Here is a 17479-nt window from a genome sequence, read left to right on the forward strand (position 1 = left end):
ACAACGAGGACGTTGTGTCTGCATGGGGGGGTGTTTGTGATGTCCCACATCGGATAGGGGAGAATGTTCCTGGCGCTATATATGTAGAGGCTCCTCTTAACCAAGTAGACGCGTTTTAAAGCCGTGAGGGCCCTCTTGGGCCCAAAGCGGACAATATCTACATGGTTGGGTGCGGGTCGTTACAGAAGGTCTATTTCTTCCATGTGAAATCAACCAAAAGATGTATAATTGCCGACAAACTTCTTTTTCAACCAAAATACAGAGATCTTTTTTCCTACTTTTTAATATCATTGGACTCCAAAGAAGCATTCATTAGAGGCTTTCTATTTGTTTTCTCTAAAAATGGCTTTGCAAGTAATACAAGTTCATCTGGTCACGATCATCATCAGCATCATCTCCTTGGTATTCTCATTGAAGGAAACGAAAGCGTCCACAGCCAAGCCTGGTTGCCCAGAGACATGTGGGAATCTTGCCATTGTTTATCCATTTGGTATTGGAGAAGGTTGCTACCTTGACAAACGTTTTGAGATCACATGCAACAACTCCTCCAATCCTCACCCTGTTCTCCGCCTCGACCAGAAAAAAGAAGCTGAAGTTTTGGATATGTCTCTGGAACATGTGAGAATCACAGATTGGACTTCGCCTCTTTGTTATGCCAATAACGCATTGGAAGGGAAAAGCTATGCCCAGTTCACATTAGCGCCCCCCATGGAGCCTTTCAGTTATTCCCACACTGAAAACAAGTTGATAGGCATTGGGTGTGACATATTTGCTTACATTGGCGATTTCCATAGTACAAATTCCAGCATCAAAAACTTCATCAGTGGATGTGTCTCCGTCTGCAATGGTCAAGGCTGGTCTTGGATTGATACTAGCTACTCCTGCTCTGGCATTGGCTGCTGCCAGACTACTTTCCCTAATGATCTTCCCAATTTTTATGTACGGGTTGGTAACATGAGCATCTGGCAAGAGGCCAGGGACTGGTCCTCCAATCAATGTGGCATTGTCCTCATTGCAGAGAATAACTTCTCTGGATTCCACCAATTTGACATCTCATTCTCCAATCAAAACATGAAGTACTTTTATCCTGCAGTGCTTAAATGGGAAATCGGGAACAAGTCCTGCCATGAAACACAAAAGAGAGGAGATTATGCATGTGGCCGCAACAGTCGTTGTGTTAATTCCAAGAAAGGCAGTGGATATAGGTGTCTTTGCAATCCAGGCTACCGTGGGAACCCCTATCTTCCAGATGGCTGCATAGGTATGTTTCTTTACTCTTGGCTTGGCATTTGGATGTATTGTATCGCTACAACTTTGGTGACATCTCTTATTATTGGGGATCCCTCTTGTATAGGTTTCTTCAGCAGCAGTACTCCCACTAGAATTCCAAAGTAGAAATCATATCAATCTTGTATTTTGAAATCACCTGTTCAGAAAGAAGAATAAGATGCTTCTCTAAGAATATGGATTTATCCTGTTTGGAACTAAAAGACTGGAACTTTTTCCTTTGACACAACTGCCATCAACACTACCAATAGTAATGCCTTTGGCAACAATTACTATTTGATGTTTAGAGGGTGTTAGATAAAACTTAGGTGTTTGTTTTTTTGGCTGAATAGAAGAAGTCAAAATATTTAGCTTTTTTTATTTATGTAAAAGTAATATATTAATATCAAGCAACATAAATAAAACAAACCTATTGATAATAAGTTTATTTTAGTTCTATTGATTGATATTAATAAGTTACTTTTAACTGAATAGAAAAAGTAAAATATTTTGGTTTTTTCTATTCAGCCAAAAAACAAATACCACCTAAGTATTTATTACTTAATGACTTAAGTTAACTTTGTATTAAATTATTCTTAAGTTGTTAATTTAAAATTTATTACTTAATTTTTAATTTAAGTATTAAGATTATTTAATAAAATTAAAATTTATTTTACATCATTAAATTCTCATATTTATGTGCTTTAACTTTAATTAATATTTATTTTCATTAATCTTAAATAATAAATTTGTTGGTCAAAAATCCATATTTAAAATATTGTTGATACATAATATAAGTACAAAACATTTATAATTAAAAATGATTAAAAATGAGTCATGGATGCAAAATTATGATTGTAAAGTATACTCTATCTAATGTGAGAAAATATGGTAAAAAAAAAAAATTGAGATCGAATAAAATTAACTATTTTGATTTAATATTTAAAAATTAATTTTAATTTTAAGCTATGATATTAAATTATTTTATCAAACATACCTAATCTACTTAATAAATTAAATTAAGTTTTTATGTCATATAATATTAAATCATTAAATTGAGTTGATATTAAGTCATTAAGTTGAGGTGGTTTATCACACACCCTCATAGTAATTCACGAAACACCAACTCTACCACTTCCATGGAAGCAACACCCCTTCTGTTCCCCATCCCTCAGATTGAGGGACATCAACTGCATCACCCCACCACCTCTACCACTGTGATAGGAGCCCCAACCCAACAATTTCCTATTAATTAGTTATTTTACTAATTTTTTTGTGTTCTCAAAAGATGTTGATGAGTGCATGGAGTCAAACAATACTCTTTGCCAAAAGGGAGCTGTTTGCATTAACACAAATGGTAGCTACTACTGCAATTGCTCACCTGGTCACTACAGAGATGATGCCAAACCTATGTATGAGTGTGTACGCAACAAAGGAAAACTCAAGGCAGCTCTTCTTGTTTCTTCAGGTATAAAATTTTCCCACTGTCTCCCTCTTGTTCACCCTCTTCTTTCTCTTGAGTTTGTGGTTAATTACGTACCTTTGTTGCTTATACATGCAGGAATGGTAGTCACTCTTGTTCTTCTCACCCTTCTTGCTATTGGCTTTTGGTTGAATCAAGAACTTGAGATGAGAAAGAAAAGCAAACTCAAGCAGATGTCCTTCAAGAAGAATGGTGGTCTTCTACTGCAACAGCAAATCTCTTCAAGTAGTATAGGAAGTAGCGTTGAGAAAACAAAACTCTATACCATAGAAGAGTTGGAGAAGGCAACAAACAATTTCAATGCAGGTAGAGTTCTTGGAAAGGGAGGTCGTGGTAAAGTATACAAAGGGATGCTATTAGATGGAAGCATAGTGGCCATTAAGAAATCAATTGTAGTTGATGAAAGGCAAGTCGTTGAGTTTATCAACGAAGTTTTCATTCTTTCACAGATTAACCATAGGCACATAGTGAAACTGTTAGGTTGCTGTTTGGAGAGTGAAGTTCCTTTACTGGTTTATGAATACGTCTCCAATGATACTCTCTCCCACCATCTCCATAATGAGGACCATGCATCAACATTGTGTTGGGAAGAGCGCTTGCGAATTGCAGATGAAATTGCAGGAGCCCTAGCATATTTACATTCATATGCTTCTACAGCTATCCTTCATAGGGATATCAAGTCTAGGAACATACTGCTGGATGAGAACTTCAGGGCTGTGGTTTCTGATTTTGGACTTTCAAGGTCAATTGCCCATGAAAAAACACACTTGAGCACATTAGTGCAGGGCACATTTGGTTACTTGGATCCAGAGTATTTTCGGTCGGGTCAGTTTACAGACAAAAGTGATGTATACGGGTTTGGGATGATTCTTGCTGAACTTCTCACGGGTGAAAAAGTGATTTGTTCTAGTAGATCTGAAGAGAGTCTAGCAATTCATTTTAGATTGGCAATGAAACAAAATTTCCTGTTTGAAATTCTAGACAAGGTGATAGTGAACGAAGGTCAGGAAAAGGAGATTCTTGCTGTTGCTAAAATTGCTAAGAGATGCCTGAAGTTGAGTGGGAAGAAAAGGCCAGCCATGAAAGAAATGGCAGCAGATCTCCACCAATTGAGGAGGACTATGAAGCAGCCATCACTTAAGCAGACCTGCCAGGACAACTGCCCTGTAAGTGGAAGGTACTCCTTTTCTTCCGCATCCACAAGTGCAGTTACAGAAGAGTATGCACTTCAAGGCTAGGAGTTTCCTAGACCATATTCCATGACTGCTGAACGCGTCAATTGGATACCGAAAGGTTTGTGAAACCAAGTTCATGTATGTTTCTACTGTCCACTTTATCTAATGGCTGGAAAATTTTAGGCTCTATGACTTTGACTCCATTAATATTACATGTTCGAATTTGTTGTTCTTAATCTGTAGATGTAGCACTTTCGCATTTGATTTCAATTTCTGAACCTGTTTTCATTTTTGGAGCTTTGGGCAAATGCTTGGTACTCCAGCTGAGAATTGATTTCCAAGATACACATAATAATCTAAATTGACCAGCTATTCAATCACATGAAACGGAAATTTACCCATTTAATCCATCTCAACAGATTTAGTTCTTCTCTTCTCTCTAAAGTCCCCTTAAAATGAGCTGTTCATCTATAAGACACTAAAGAACACTTACCAAAGTCTCATTAGACCTTAAGGGCCTCAACTTGAAAGTCTTGAGCCAAACCACACTCCCCGAAGTCGAAAACCAACAACCACTATTTGAAAAGCATTCAAACTTGCCAATTTCATATCATATCATATTAAATCATTAAATTGAGTTGATATTAAATCATTAAAAACATATCATGTATGTTTCTAGACCATACATGATATGTTGTATGTTTCTTCCGCATCCACAAGTGCAGTTACAGAAGAGTATGGTGTAGGAACTCAGTGAGTGGAGCTTTAAAATGGAAAAATATGGATTATGCAGGAGCTAGGTACTATAGGTGATAGGCCTGGGTGGACATACTCAGCAACCTTTTGACTGGTTTAGCATCATAAATGTTCTTTGATAGAATGTCCTTAGAGCAGAACGAAAATTTTGTCTCTAAAATTAAATATGTATAAGCGTTGTATTTTTGCTATATTATAAACTAAAATGGCATCAGATATGACTCTCAGCTTATCATAAAATGATTTGATGAAGCATCTAAATGGTCAGTCATGTTTTGAACTACCTTGAAGAGATAATAAATGGAATGAGAAAAAGAAAAAGGGGTTTACAGTACTTCAAGGGTTATCTTACTTTTTTCCTTTTGAATTTCGTGGTAGAGTACGAATAGTGTGGCCTCTCTAACAGACAAAAATATGATCCATGCTCATAAATTATTATTTGGCTTTTATATGTATTAGTTTATATATATATATATATTCTCCTTTATCCTTCCATATCACATGATTTTTAAGAACCAAGAATGCATTTGGAATCAACTTTCTTTCTTTCTTTCTTTTTTTTTTTTAATAAAATCTTGATTAAACTAGAGATAGAGCAACTGTCTCTAAATCAAGGGACTATGAAAAAACCATTTTGAGGAAGATGAAATGGAAAATTTTGATGAGCTTGTTGAAAATGGGAGCCCATAAAGTACTGGCTCATAGTCGTTTTTACACAAAGGGAAAGTGGATTGTAACAATGGTTCTTGGTCATGACTCAAACGCCCTTAGGAGCCCATGGCTCACACAAGGCATGTTTTGCATTGTCTTCGAGGCCAAGGTTTTGAAACGCCTTGTTGGACCAAAACTCTACCAAAAAGGTGTTTTGGTCATGACTCAAACGGCCTTAGGGGCCCATGGCTCACACAAGGATTATCTTATAAAGAGAAACAAATAGAGAGCCTCTAATACTGATCAGACATTGAGAAATATTAGATGTCTCTCATTATTATATTAAAGGGTATCTTCTTTATAAAAGAAAAGGAATGCCGCATTTGCGAAGTTGAATTCCCAGTCCAGCAAGAACTTGGTACCCGTTTGATTTTAAAAAAGGAGTTTGTCGGCAATGATACATCTTTATTGAAAGTGAAAAAGGAGACTCCTTTACTTTCACATGGCAAAGATAAGATCTTCACATTTTCTAATCAATAGATGACAAACTTGTGATTTCTTTATGGTTTAGAATTCAAAGGATAACAGTGACTACTCTTCGAGACCAATTTAAGTAAAGATAGGTATAAGTGAGACGAGATATTTGAAGAATAATAGAACTCGATAACATTGTTAAAGGGAAAGCACTAAAACTATAAGGAATCTCACTCATTGCGTATCTTTAATAAGTTGTATCTATGTTAATACATAAGTAGTGTACTAAAGTGACCAAAGTTTTGATTATCGATGACCATAATGCATAGCATTAAGCATATGGAGGAGTTCATGGTTATCAGTTACTCTCAAACAAAAAAATATGTCCACATTCACCAAAAAGAGTAGGCTATCTCTTCCTGTTGATTGCAATGCATAATTGTTACATTGTTTAGTGTGACTTGACTTGGTTATAGGAGTCGTTGATCTCATAAGTTATGCTTTCAATTTATTCAACAAAATAACTTTAAAATGTTTACTATACTTCTAATTTCATTTCTAAGAGTTTTATTTTGTATTTTTATAAGTTTTGATCAATTTTAAGTCTATCGATATTTTGTATCAAAATATCTGCCGATATATCCGTAAAATCGAAATATCGATATATCCGTGATTATCGATATTTTCATCCTTATAAATCATATCTTACGATATTCATATCCTATCCAATGAAATATGATATTTTAGGATATACATATTCTATCATATCATTTCCCGTCAACTAAACATAATTCATTATGAATTGAGAAATATTAATAAAAAAAAAATTATTAATTTCTTTTGCCCAAAGCTAAACAGCACAATTACAACAATTTAGGAAATTCTAAAAAAAAAATCAATATAACCACAAAAATTTAGGAAATTCCACAACAATTCAGGTCTCAAATGGAAAACTTTCAATGATTCTTCGTAATTTCATGGTTTTTTTTTTTCTCCCAAAAGATGGCTCCACAACAATGGGTTTTAGGTGGTGAAGATTCAACATCAAAATGAGGAAAAGAAAATGGATCCAGTCCACTTGCATAATAATAAGAAAAAATAAATAAAATCCCAATGACAATAATGAGCAGCACAGTCACTTCGTGGCAAACAAATCCATCTCCAATTGTTAGCATTTTTTTTACTTTTAGAATCAAAAACTAACATAAAAGAAAGTAAAAATGAAAAAAAAGAAAAGAAAAGGAATCAATCAATTTATTTATCCAAAAAAAAATTATATTTGAAAAATTAAAATAAGAGTCCAATTCAAAAAAATAAATAAAAGGAAAAATAAAAGTGGTAGATTGAAAATGAAGAGACCATGAAAGTTAAAGGAGGGAAAGAAATGAGAAACCAATAATGAAGAGAATGAGGAAAGGTAAAGGAAGAACCAAAAAATGAAGAAAACTATAAATTGGTGAAGATTTTGAAAAAGCAAATGATTACAAACCATTTGAATTTAGTAAAAAAAAATGGTAATTTGATTTGAAAGAATGAATTCATAAAATAAAGTGGAATGTATTCAAAATTGAAATAAACTCAATTGGCGGATGGAACTTGCTTGTTTGGGAGAGCATATGGGGAAGTTGGACCTTTATGTAACCTAGGGTTTTTATCTATCTATGGTTGGTAAAGGAACTCGAACTTGGTAAATTCAGAAATCGAGTCAAGAAGTGGAAGGAACTCATATTTCTAAATCTTACGTCATAATTGGACTAGTGTTGTTGGCTTGTAAATTAAATAGAGAGATACAAATGTTGTTGACTTTTATCATTGACGGTGGCAGATCACAAAATGAACATGGTAAATACATTATGGTTTTGTGGGTTGGTGTTGGATTATTTATTTATTCATTTTTATTTTTGGTTTATCAAGCTTTGTTTGGGCTAGATGGGTAGGTTTTGATAGGTTGTTAAGTTTTAATTTTTGGGCTTGGATAGGCTGATGAGATGTTAGGTTGTAGCAGGTTTTAGATTAGGCCAAGCTACATTGGATTGTTTTGTTGAGTAAGAGTAGTTTTGAGATTATTTAGTAGAGTACTGGTATTTTCAAGGAAATTTTTTTGTCAAACACCTCATACTTTTAATAGTAGTATAGATTATTAAGGAATTGAACTTACATGATATTCCGCTAAATGGAAGGCTCATTCACATGGTGTGGAGGTGAGAACAATAAATCCCATTCTAGACTAGACTAGTTGTTAGTGTCAAAAGAGTGGAAAAATCATTTCAATGGTCGTTTTCAAAGTGTTTCACTACAAATAATGTTGGGTCACTCTCCTATTTTACTTAATGACAATGGGATAGGAAGGGGGAAAACTTCCTTCAAACCCCAAAATATGTGGTTAAAAATTGACCGGTTCAAAGATCTAGTGGGCTTGATAAAATTGAAAATTAAATACTAAAAATTATGAGTTACACATTATAAATGCTAAATTGATCGAAGTGAAAAACATTTGGTATCATCTTTGTTTGAGGTACTAAATTTAATTTAATTTTTTGATAATGAAAATAATTGAAGACTAAAAATTATTTATTTTAAAAAGTTAACCATATACTCATTATTTGACATATTTTAAAATATTCTTTCCAAATTCTATATAACTTAATATATTGATCAATAAAAATTATCATGTGACATAAAAGTATCATGTGTTTTGCAATTTTCTTGACTAGTAAATGATTCATTTGCAATTTGTTCATGTAAAATAAACATACAAGTGCATGGATTAAATTATGTTCCAAAACATTTAAATTTTATAGATACTAAATATTTGCTAATAGTTTTGGAGATATAAAATTATAGTTATCAAATTCACTGAAAAATGTATTTAACTATATATTGTTGTTCCAAGGTAGATGTATTGCTACATAAGAAATAAATTTATAATTTTTATATTAATTAATTTATAATTTATAATCAATGATCATAATATACACAATAATAGAAATAATAATAATAATAATAATAATAACAATTTTTTTTCCAATAAATTGTACCTTATATATATTTTTTTCTTGTTATCTTCTTTGAAATTATAACCAACAAGAAATTTTGGAACTCTTTAATAAAATCCTTTTAATAAAAGAGAAATTGTATAAACCAATCAAATTGACTTCACTTAGAATTTTAATTTTGCTACATTAAAAAATTAAAAATAATTATCATGATATCATCTTTTTCAATAAAAATGTATAATTATTGTCCTCATCATGATTCCAACACGCATTGTTTGATCATAAGAAGTCAAAGAGCCAATAAAAGCGAAAATGAAAGAAAAATAAATAAATAATGAAAAAGAGATTTTTTATTTCTATTATATTGAGCTTTTTTATTTTTTATTTATTTATTTTTATTTTATTTTATTTTTATGTTAAATCACATAGGATTTGGATTCTTTCTTGCTTTCTTTCGCTTGCTCGCTTTCTTTGTCTCAACAACTTTGTCATGGGCCATGGCCCCGCCTTCTTTAATAAAGAAGATTCCCTTCAATCTAATAATTTGATGCATCCAACTCTTCGAATTGTGAGGCACATTAGATTTAATACTGTTGTGTCTCTTCATTATAAGACCCTACAGTTTCAGAGTTCAATGTAATACCCCGTAAAATGGTTATGCAAATGATACAAGTTCTTGTGTTCACCATCTTGATCAGCATCATCTCCTTGCTATTCTCATTGAAGGAAACAGCAGCATCCATGGCCAAGCCTGGTTGCCCTGAGACATGTGGGAACGTCAGCATCGTTTATCCATTTGGTATCGGCAAAGGTTGTTACCTTGACAAACGTTTTGAGATCACATGCAACAATTCTAGTCTGCCTCATCCACTTTTCCACGTGGACGAGGAAAATGAAGCTGAAGTTCTGTATATGTCTCTGGAGTATATGAGAATCAAAGATTGGACTTCCCCTGTTTGTTATGCGAATTACACATCAGAAGGACAAAGTTATGCCCTGTTCTCAATTGCGCCGATGGAGCCTTTCAGTTATTCCCACACTGAAAATAAGTTCATTGGCATTGGATGCGACATATTTGCTTATATTGGTTATTCCAATACTACAAATTTCATCAACAAAAGCTACATTAGCGGGTGTGTCTCCATCTGCAGTGGCCAAGGCTGGTCTTGGCTTGATACTAACTATTCTTGCTCTGGCATTGGTTGCTGCCAGACTACTTTTCCCGTGGATCTTTCCATCTTTGAGATACAGAGTGGTAAGATGAGCGCCAGGGCTGACAGCTGGGACCGGTCCTCCAATCAATGTAGACTTGTCCTCATTGCTGAGAATAACTTCTCTGAATTCCACCAATTTGACGTCTCTTTCTCCAATGTAAACAAGACGTACTTTTACCCTTCAGTATTGAATTGGGCAATAGGAAACAAGTCTTGCCACGAAGCTCAAAAAAGAGGAGATTATGCATGTGGCAGCAATAGTCGCTGCGTTAATTCCAAGAAAGGCAGTGGATATACTTGTCAATGCAACTCAGGCTACCGTGGGAATCCCTACCTTCCAGATGGCTGTGGAGGTATATTTCATTACTCTTGGCTTGATATTTGGATGTATAGTAGCACTAGCACTTTGGTGTGATTTCTTGTTTTGAGGGAAGCCGGCAACCCCTCCCCATAGTTTCATTCTCACTAGCATTCCAAAGTAGAAATGATATCATCTTGTATATTGAAAGCGCCTGTTCAGAAAGAAGAATAAGATCCTTCTTTAGGGATATGAATTTATGGTTTTTGAAACGAACGACTAAATTTTTTGCCTTAGACCACAATTGGCATCAACACTGCAACTAATAAGATTCTGTTATAAGACAACAAAACATGATTTCCACACCGTTTCCAATTAACATTAAGAGCACAACCACAATCTTACGCTTAGTCATACCTGAAACACTACCAACTCGACCACTTTGATATATTCCCACTTAAGAATATCAGATTGAGGGACATCAATCTATACCATCCCACCACCTCTATGTTGTGCCTGTAGAAGTGTTAATTTAAATATATTAAAGGAAGAACACAAAAAATAAAGTAAACCAAACAAAAGGTAGATACACACCCTGAACCATGAGCCTTTAATATCGCTGTATAACCCTGGTATTCTACATGGAATTTAAGCCACTTGCCAATAAAGTTGTGTTAGCCTTAGTTTCCTAAGATGCATATTATAAATATATATATAGTAATTAAATACAAGAAAAATATAAATCTATAAATAAAATGATTAATATTTTAAAATAAAAAATACTTATATATATATATATATTAATTTTTTGTTAAAATAACTTCAATATATGTATTATTATTATTATTATTTTATCATTTTTTGAGTTTTTTCTCATATTTTTATGCATTTTTTTCTATCGATATTTTCATCCTTGTTCACTACACATTAGTGAGTAGGCCTCTTGCTCCATTAGGTCTCTCTTACTCTTCTTCACATCATTATCTCGTGTCCTTCTAATAACTTTTTTCCCTCATAACCTAGAATATTTATAGAGATATTTCTATCAACTTTCCTTATCTATAAGAAATTTAATTACAATAACATATAAAGTTAAAAAATATTTTATATAATATTCATTTTACAAAAAAGAAAAGTATATTCTAAATAGGAATTTGATACACCTTCCCGACACTGTGATAGGAGCCTAAATCCAACAATTTCCTATTAATATGTTTCTTTTTCTGGCTTCTTAAAAGATGTTGATGAGTGCATGGAGTCAAACAATACTCTTTGCCAAAAAGGAGCTGTTTGCACTAACACGAATGGTAGCTACTATTGCGACTGTCCACCTGGTTACTACAGAGATGATGACAAACCTGAATATGAGTGTGTACGCGATAAAGGAAAACACAATCCAGCTCTTCTTGTTTCTTCAGGTATAAAATTTTCCCAGTCTCCCTCATGTTCACCCTCTTCTTTCTCTTGAGTTTGTTGTTAATTACGTACCTTTGTGGCTTATACATGCAGGAATAGCAGTCACTCTTGTTCTTCTCATCCTACTTGCTATTAGCTTTTGGTTGAATCAAAAACTTGAGAAGAGAAAGAAAAGCAAACTCAAGCAGATGTCCTTCAAGAAGAATGGTGGTCTTCTACTGCAACGGCAAATCTCTTCAAGTAGTATAGGAAGTAGCGTTGAGAAAACAAAACTCTATACCATAGAAGAGTTGGAGAAGGCAACAGACAATTTCAATGCAGGTAGAGTTCTTGGAAAGGGAGGTCATGGTAAAGTATACAAAGGGATGCTATTAGATGGAAGCATAGTGGCCATTAAGAAATCAATTGTAGTTGATGAAAGGCAAGTTGTTGAGTTTATCAACGAAGTTTTCATTCTTTCACAGATTAACCATAGGCACATAGTGAAACTGTTAGGTTGCTGTTTGGAGAGTGAAGTTCCTTTACTGGTTTATGAATACGTCTCCAATGATACTCTCTCCCACAATCTCCATAATGAGGACCATGCATCAACATTGTGTTGGGAAGAGCGCTTGCGAATTGCAGATGAAATTGCAGGAGCCCTAGCATATTTACATTCATATGCTTCTACAGCTATCCTTCATAGGGATATCAAGTCTAGGAACATACTGCTGGATGAGAACTTCAGGGCTGTGGTTTCTGATTTTGGACTTTCAAGGTCAATTGCCCCTGAAAAAACACACTTGAGCACATTAGTGCAGGGCACATTTGGTTACTTGGATCCAGAGTATTTTCGGTCGGGTCAGTTTACAGACAAAAGTGATGTATACGGGTTTGGGATGATTCTTGCTGAACTTCTCACGGGTGAAAAAGTGATTTGTTCTAGTAGATCTGAAGAGAGTCTAGCAATTCATTTTAGATTGGCAATGAAACAAAATTTCCTGTTTGAAATTCTAGACAAGGTGATAGTGAACGAAGGTCAGGAAAAGGAGATTCTTGCTGTTGCTAAAATTGCTAAGAGATGCCTGAAGTTGAGTGGGAAGAAAAGGCCAGCCATGAAAGAAATAGCAGCAGATCTCCACCAATTGAGGAGGACTATGAAGCAGCCATCACTTAAGCAGACCTGCCAGGACAACTGCCCTGTAAGTGGAAGGTACTCCTTTTCTTCCGCATCCACAAGTGCAGTTACAGAAGAGTATGCACTTCAAGGCTAGGAGTTTCCTAGACCATATTCCATGACTGCTGAACGCGTCAATTGGATACCGAAAGGTTTGTGAAACCAAATTCATGTATGTTTCTACTGTCCACTTATCTAATGGCTGGAAAATTTAAGGCTCTATGACTTCGACTCCATTAATATTACATGTTCGAATTTGTTGTTCTTAATCTGTAGATGTAGCACTTTCGCATTTGATTTCAATTTCTGAACCTGTTTTCATTTTTGGAGCAATAGTCAGTCAGGAAATGAACTTTGGGCAAAGAATGGTACTCCAGCTGAGAATTGATTTCCAAGATACACATAATAATCTAAATTGACCAGCTATTCAATCACATGAAACGGAAATTTACCCATTTAATCCATTTCAACAGATTGAGTTCTTCTCTTCACTCTAAAGTCCCCTTAAAATGAGCTGTTCATCTATAAGACCCTAAAGAACACTTACCAAAGTCTCATTAGACCTTAAGGACCTCAACTTGAAAGTCTTGAGCCAAACCACACTCCCCAAAGTCCAAAACCAACAACCAATATTTGAAAAGCATTAAAACTCCCCAATTTCAAGCAAAAACACTTCCTTGGGTGGTTTCAAACAGCATGGGAGTTTGTTATGACTAAAACACCTTTTTGGTAGAGTTTTGGTCAAACAAGGCGTTTCGAAACCTTGGCCGTGCACACAATGCAAAACATGCCTTGTGTGAGCCATGGGCCCCGAAGGCTGTTTGAGTCATGATCCACAATGCAACACTACTTATTACAATCCACTTGGCCTTTGTGGAAAAACAACTCTGGGCCATGATTTTTCTACATTGATTTTGATTTTTCTCTTTTACATGTTACCTTCATTCTTATCTCCTTTCTATTCTTATTCCAACATACCAAATGCACCTTGATGTTTTAAATCAAATTCCTGCCTAGGTGTCCATGATGTTTTCAACATTTGCCTTTTAAAGGAAAATTTTTAACCCACTCTAAAGTGTTAATTTGGCCAACCCAGGTTAAATGGCCCAGTTTTTAACCCCCCTTCAACCAGCTTACAACTTTAACTCCACATTGATTAGCACTAGATGGATATGAACGCACCTCTTTTATTTCTAATTCCTGTGTCATCTTTCTTTTGTTATTTCGTTCATTTAGTGGGGACTGGAATATTTATAGATCCTTGCCTTTAACCTTGCTCATGGCGATGACTGGTATATCTTAGACTTGTCTAAGATATATTAACATCCTGGCATCATCATAAGCATATATTAATGTTCCAAAGTTAGCAATGTAATTGAATGTTGATGTTTTATTGTCAGTATAAGTCTTCTTGTTATCGTAAATATATATACCATCAAGAAGTGATTTAAGCTAAAATAATATATTACTATTTTTATTTGTTTAATGAGTTAATTCCATCTCATATTTATCAAATCATCTGCTAATAAATTATTTTCACTCTCAATAAATTAATATATAAAATTGAATCTATTCAACCATTCATAAAAATAATTCTCATATCCAATAAATTATTTACATACAATATATTGCAACCTAAACTAAACTATGTATAAATAAATGTGTTCAAAAAAGGTATAATTGCCCTATTTCCCTTGACTTACCTAGTAGAGACATTTTTAGGGTTTAGAGGGGTGTCATCTCTTTGAGATACTTTTTCAATAAGTAACTTGATCCGGGACCTAAACTCGGATTTTTCAAAGACAAATTTTTCCGAAACTTAAGGAGTCATTTTTTTAGGGTTTTTTTTTTCTTGTTTTATTTTTCCTTTTAAAATAAAATAAAATAAGCAGTGACTCTAGTTTTTTAACAAAAATAAATTTTCACCTTAAAAAGCAAGTCTCGCCAATGAGTGGGGGTGCACATAAAAAATGAAGGTCCACACCACCTTCTGTCAGTTCTTTAAACTACCACATTATACACCGTCTAGCTTTGAAAGACAAGCCTAATTGTTTTAGATAGGATGTTCGAAAAGGGCATCCTGGTTGCTCAAGAAAGAGTTGCTCTTATCCAATATTTACCTTTAGCCCATTTCTTGTGTAGGCCTGAGCATCTCGTGTTCCTCCCATTCTAGTCCATGATTAGGAGGAAACATGCACCGACAATTTGGGACCTGCATCACTAGGAATCCGCTTCTCCCTAACTGACAATTGTAGATTGTCTTTGATAGTTGTGGGACTATCGTCACACCCATTATACCCTCTATGTTTTTTATTTATTTTTGTTTTTATTTGGGTCAATGAGTGTAAAATTATCCAGCCCTCATCCAAGAACATTTGGGCAACAATGGATGAATACAACACACAATAGTTATTGGAAAGAAGACACCCAACTTGTGTTATTAACTCAACAAAATGCAAAATTGAAGTGTGTCAACACTTAGCCTTTCACTGACAACATCCCCCTTTCTCTATATCTTTGATGAATTACATAGATTAGATAGTATCTCTGGTGCAATCTCCAAACCATAACTCCCCATTTGAAATCAACCAGTGAGGATCTTACAGCACCCTCTGTTAATTGTAGGAGGTGGGGCAGTTATCTAACTTGCATAACTGCCCAACTACATAACAACCAACCCTTACTTTTATGTCATGCACCCAAATGATCCCTTGGTGTTGTGCCTTACTGCTTCTTGTCTGAGTCAACTGCCTACACAACTCGTGTCTCTTCTCAACAGGTGCAATGCATGAGATGACCCAACTGCCTAGCATGTGCATGCCAAAAAACTCTGAGCATGCTGTCAAGCTAAGTTTTTTCCAGCCTAATCTACTGTAATTCAATCCTGAGGATTCTTGTCCGGTCCAGATCTTAGCTAATATTTGAATCATGAGATTAAGCTATAGAAGAAGACTCATGACTTTGAGATGGTTCTATTATCTAAATATTATTCTAGAATCATGCTAAAGTTTTAGAGTTGAGATATACTACATCCAGATAATGTGGCAATTTGCTAGGATCTGCTATTTGATTGGGCCCTTGATAATCTAAGATTTCCAAAGGAAACTAAATAGTTTGTCGCCTTTGGTCTCGTGGGTTTGACATTACTGTATTGGAATGAAAATGATGGTGCACGGTGGGGATGATCTAATCTGCTGGATACTCAGATAGAGTGGTCATTGGTTGTACAAATCATCACTTCATGTTAAATCTTTAACATGAAATTTTGTATCTTAATCTATGGTTATACTTCTTGTTTGAAAAAATATTTTGCCTATCAGAAAGTTTGTAGTTCTACCGTTTGTATTGAGATTTGCTTTCCTGCTTTCATTAGCTGACATAATAAGAATTACAGGTTATCATAGTGACATTAAAATTTGGTATTTAGAAACACATGTTTAGAACCAAAATGATGATTTATGAGATTGTGAAAGATAACGTTTTTAGAATTACTCATTATCGAATCGAAAAAGAATTGTAAGTTGACGGTTTGATGGTTGAACCATCAACATTATTGTAAGAGGGAGGAGGGGCTGGGTCGGTGGAAAAAGGAAAAAAAGAAACAAAAAGGTTGACGTTAGGTGGAGGAAAAGTGCTGCAAAAAAAATGATTTTTATGATTTTCTTCACTTACTACCTTTTTATTTTCATTTTTTCTTTCTCTCACTTTTGCACATGTCATTTTTTTTTTTTGGCCTTTTTTGCTACATGTTGACTAATAAATCCCTTTTTTTCACTCTTTCATTTTTTTGTTCGTATTATTGATTTTAATCATTTTTTGAATACATTAAACACAAATAAATAAATAAATAATTAATTAATTAATAAAAACAAATAGAATATCAACATAAATATATAATAAACAAATAATATATCTGATAATATTAAATATTAATTATAATGATACATTTGATAATTTAGGGATTGGATTTAAAAGTTATGATTTATGGTATGAATTTTAATATTAATTGTTAAATAAAATATTTATTTATTTTATAAGTTTTATCATATGGTAACATAATAACAATATCTATATAATATTATACTTAAAACTAAATATTTCATATCAAAATTACATTTAATGATGATAGTTTTAGCTCTTTTTTTGTATGGTTTTAACTTGGATCATAGTTTTAACTTTTTTATTAAAATTCTTAATTTCTATATAAAATAAAAAAATATTTTTCATAAAAAATTATATTTTTTATATTTTATATTGGTTTTTTCTTAAAACTAGAATTAAAACTTGTCATAATTCAATACTAAATTTTAATCTTAATAATGTATGCTTGCATAGTTCCCCTTAATTCCCCTTAATAAATATATTACAACCTTTTTATAAAAAAAATTATTTGAATAATTTTTTTTAATCTCTTAGGCTATTTATGAAAAAATATAAATAATCTTACAATATTTATAATTTTATTAAATAATTGGAAATGAACTTTAGTTATAATAAAGGATAAAATGTTATTTTTATCAATTTTTATTATTTTTCTCATCATACTAATTGAGAGTTGAAAGTAAAATAAAGTGAAAAGGAAAATTATAAATTT

The 17479-nt window shown here is 33.6% G+C and overlaps 3 protein-coding genes across 3 annotated transcripts; all 3 read left to right on the forward strand.

Annotated features, from left to right (window-relative positions):
* Window positions 1-342: 342 nt before the first annotated feature.
* Window positions 343-1395, forward strand: LOC100261120 (wall-associated receptor kinase 2). The gene is made up of 2 exons (XM_010657528.1): window positions 343-1261; window positions 1355-1395. Exons 1-2 carry the CDS (start codon window positions 343-345, stop codon window positions 1393-1395), a joined length of 960 nt encoding a protein of 319 aa, XP_010655830.1.
* A 1512-nt stretch (window positions 1396-2907) lies between these two features.
* Window positions 2908-4166, forward strand: LOC104880533 (wall-associated receptor kinase-like 22). Its single transcript, XM_010657459.3, has one exon. It carries the CDS (start codon window positions 2923-2925, stop codon window positions 3985-3987), a length of 1065 nt encoding a protein of 354 aa, XP_010655761.3. The 5' UTR covers window positions 2908-2922; the 3' UTR covers window positions 3988-4166.
* A 5226-nt stretch (window positions 4167-9392) lies between these two features.
* LOC100256035 (wall-associated receptor kinase 2) lies at window positions 9393-13092 on the forward strand. Its single transcript, XM_010657529.3, has 3 exons — window positions 9393-10368; window positions 11552-11731; window positions 11823-13092. Exons 1-3 carry the CDS (start codon window positions 9453-9455, stop codon window positions 12980-12982), a joined length of 2256 nt encoding a protein of 751 aa, XP_010655831.3. The 5' UTR covers window positions 9393-9452; the 3' UTR covers window positions 12983-13092.
* The last annotated feature ends 4387 nt before the right edge of the window (window positions 13093-17479 follow it).

The sequence above is a fragment of the Vitis vinifera genome, chromosome 10 (assembly GCF_030704535.1).
Source record: "Vitis vinifera cultivar Pinot Noir 40024 chromosome 10, ASM3070453v1".
Taxonomy (NCBI): Eukaryota; Viridiplantae; Streptophyta; class Magnoliopsida; order Vitales; family Vitaceae; genus Vitis; species Vitis vinifera.

What these genes read in the sequence shown, in the direction of transcription:
- LOC104880533 (XM_010657459.3), top strand. Translation starts at nt 2,923, where the DNA reads ATGTCCTTCAAGAAGAATGGTGGTCTTCTACTGCAACAGCAAATCTCT.
- LOC100256035 (XM_010657529.3), top strand. Translation starts at nt 9,453, where the DNA reads ATGGTTATGCAAATGATACAAGTTCTTGTGTTCACCATCTTGATCAGC. An exon ending in CCTTCCAGATGGCTGTGGAG is followed by an intron (nt 10,369 to 11,551) that starts GTATATTTCATT and finishes GCTTCTTAAAAG; the next exon opens with ATGTTGATGAGTGCATGGAG. An exon ending in AGCTCTTCTTGTTTCTTCAG is followed by an intron (nt 11,732 to 11,822) that starts GTATAAAATTTT and finishes TTATACATGCAG; the next exon opens with GAATAGCAGTCACTCTTGTT.
- LOC100261120 (XM_010657528.1), top strand. Translation starts at nt 343, where the DNA reads ATGGCTTTGCAAGTAATACAAGTTCATCTGGTCACGATCATCATCAGC. An exon ending in TCTTCCAGATGGCTGCATAG is followed by an intron (nt 1,262 to 1,354) that starts GTATGTTTCTTT and finishes CCTCTTGTATAG; the next exon opens with GTTTCTTCAGCAGCAGTACT.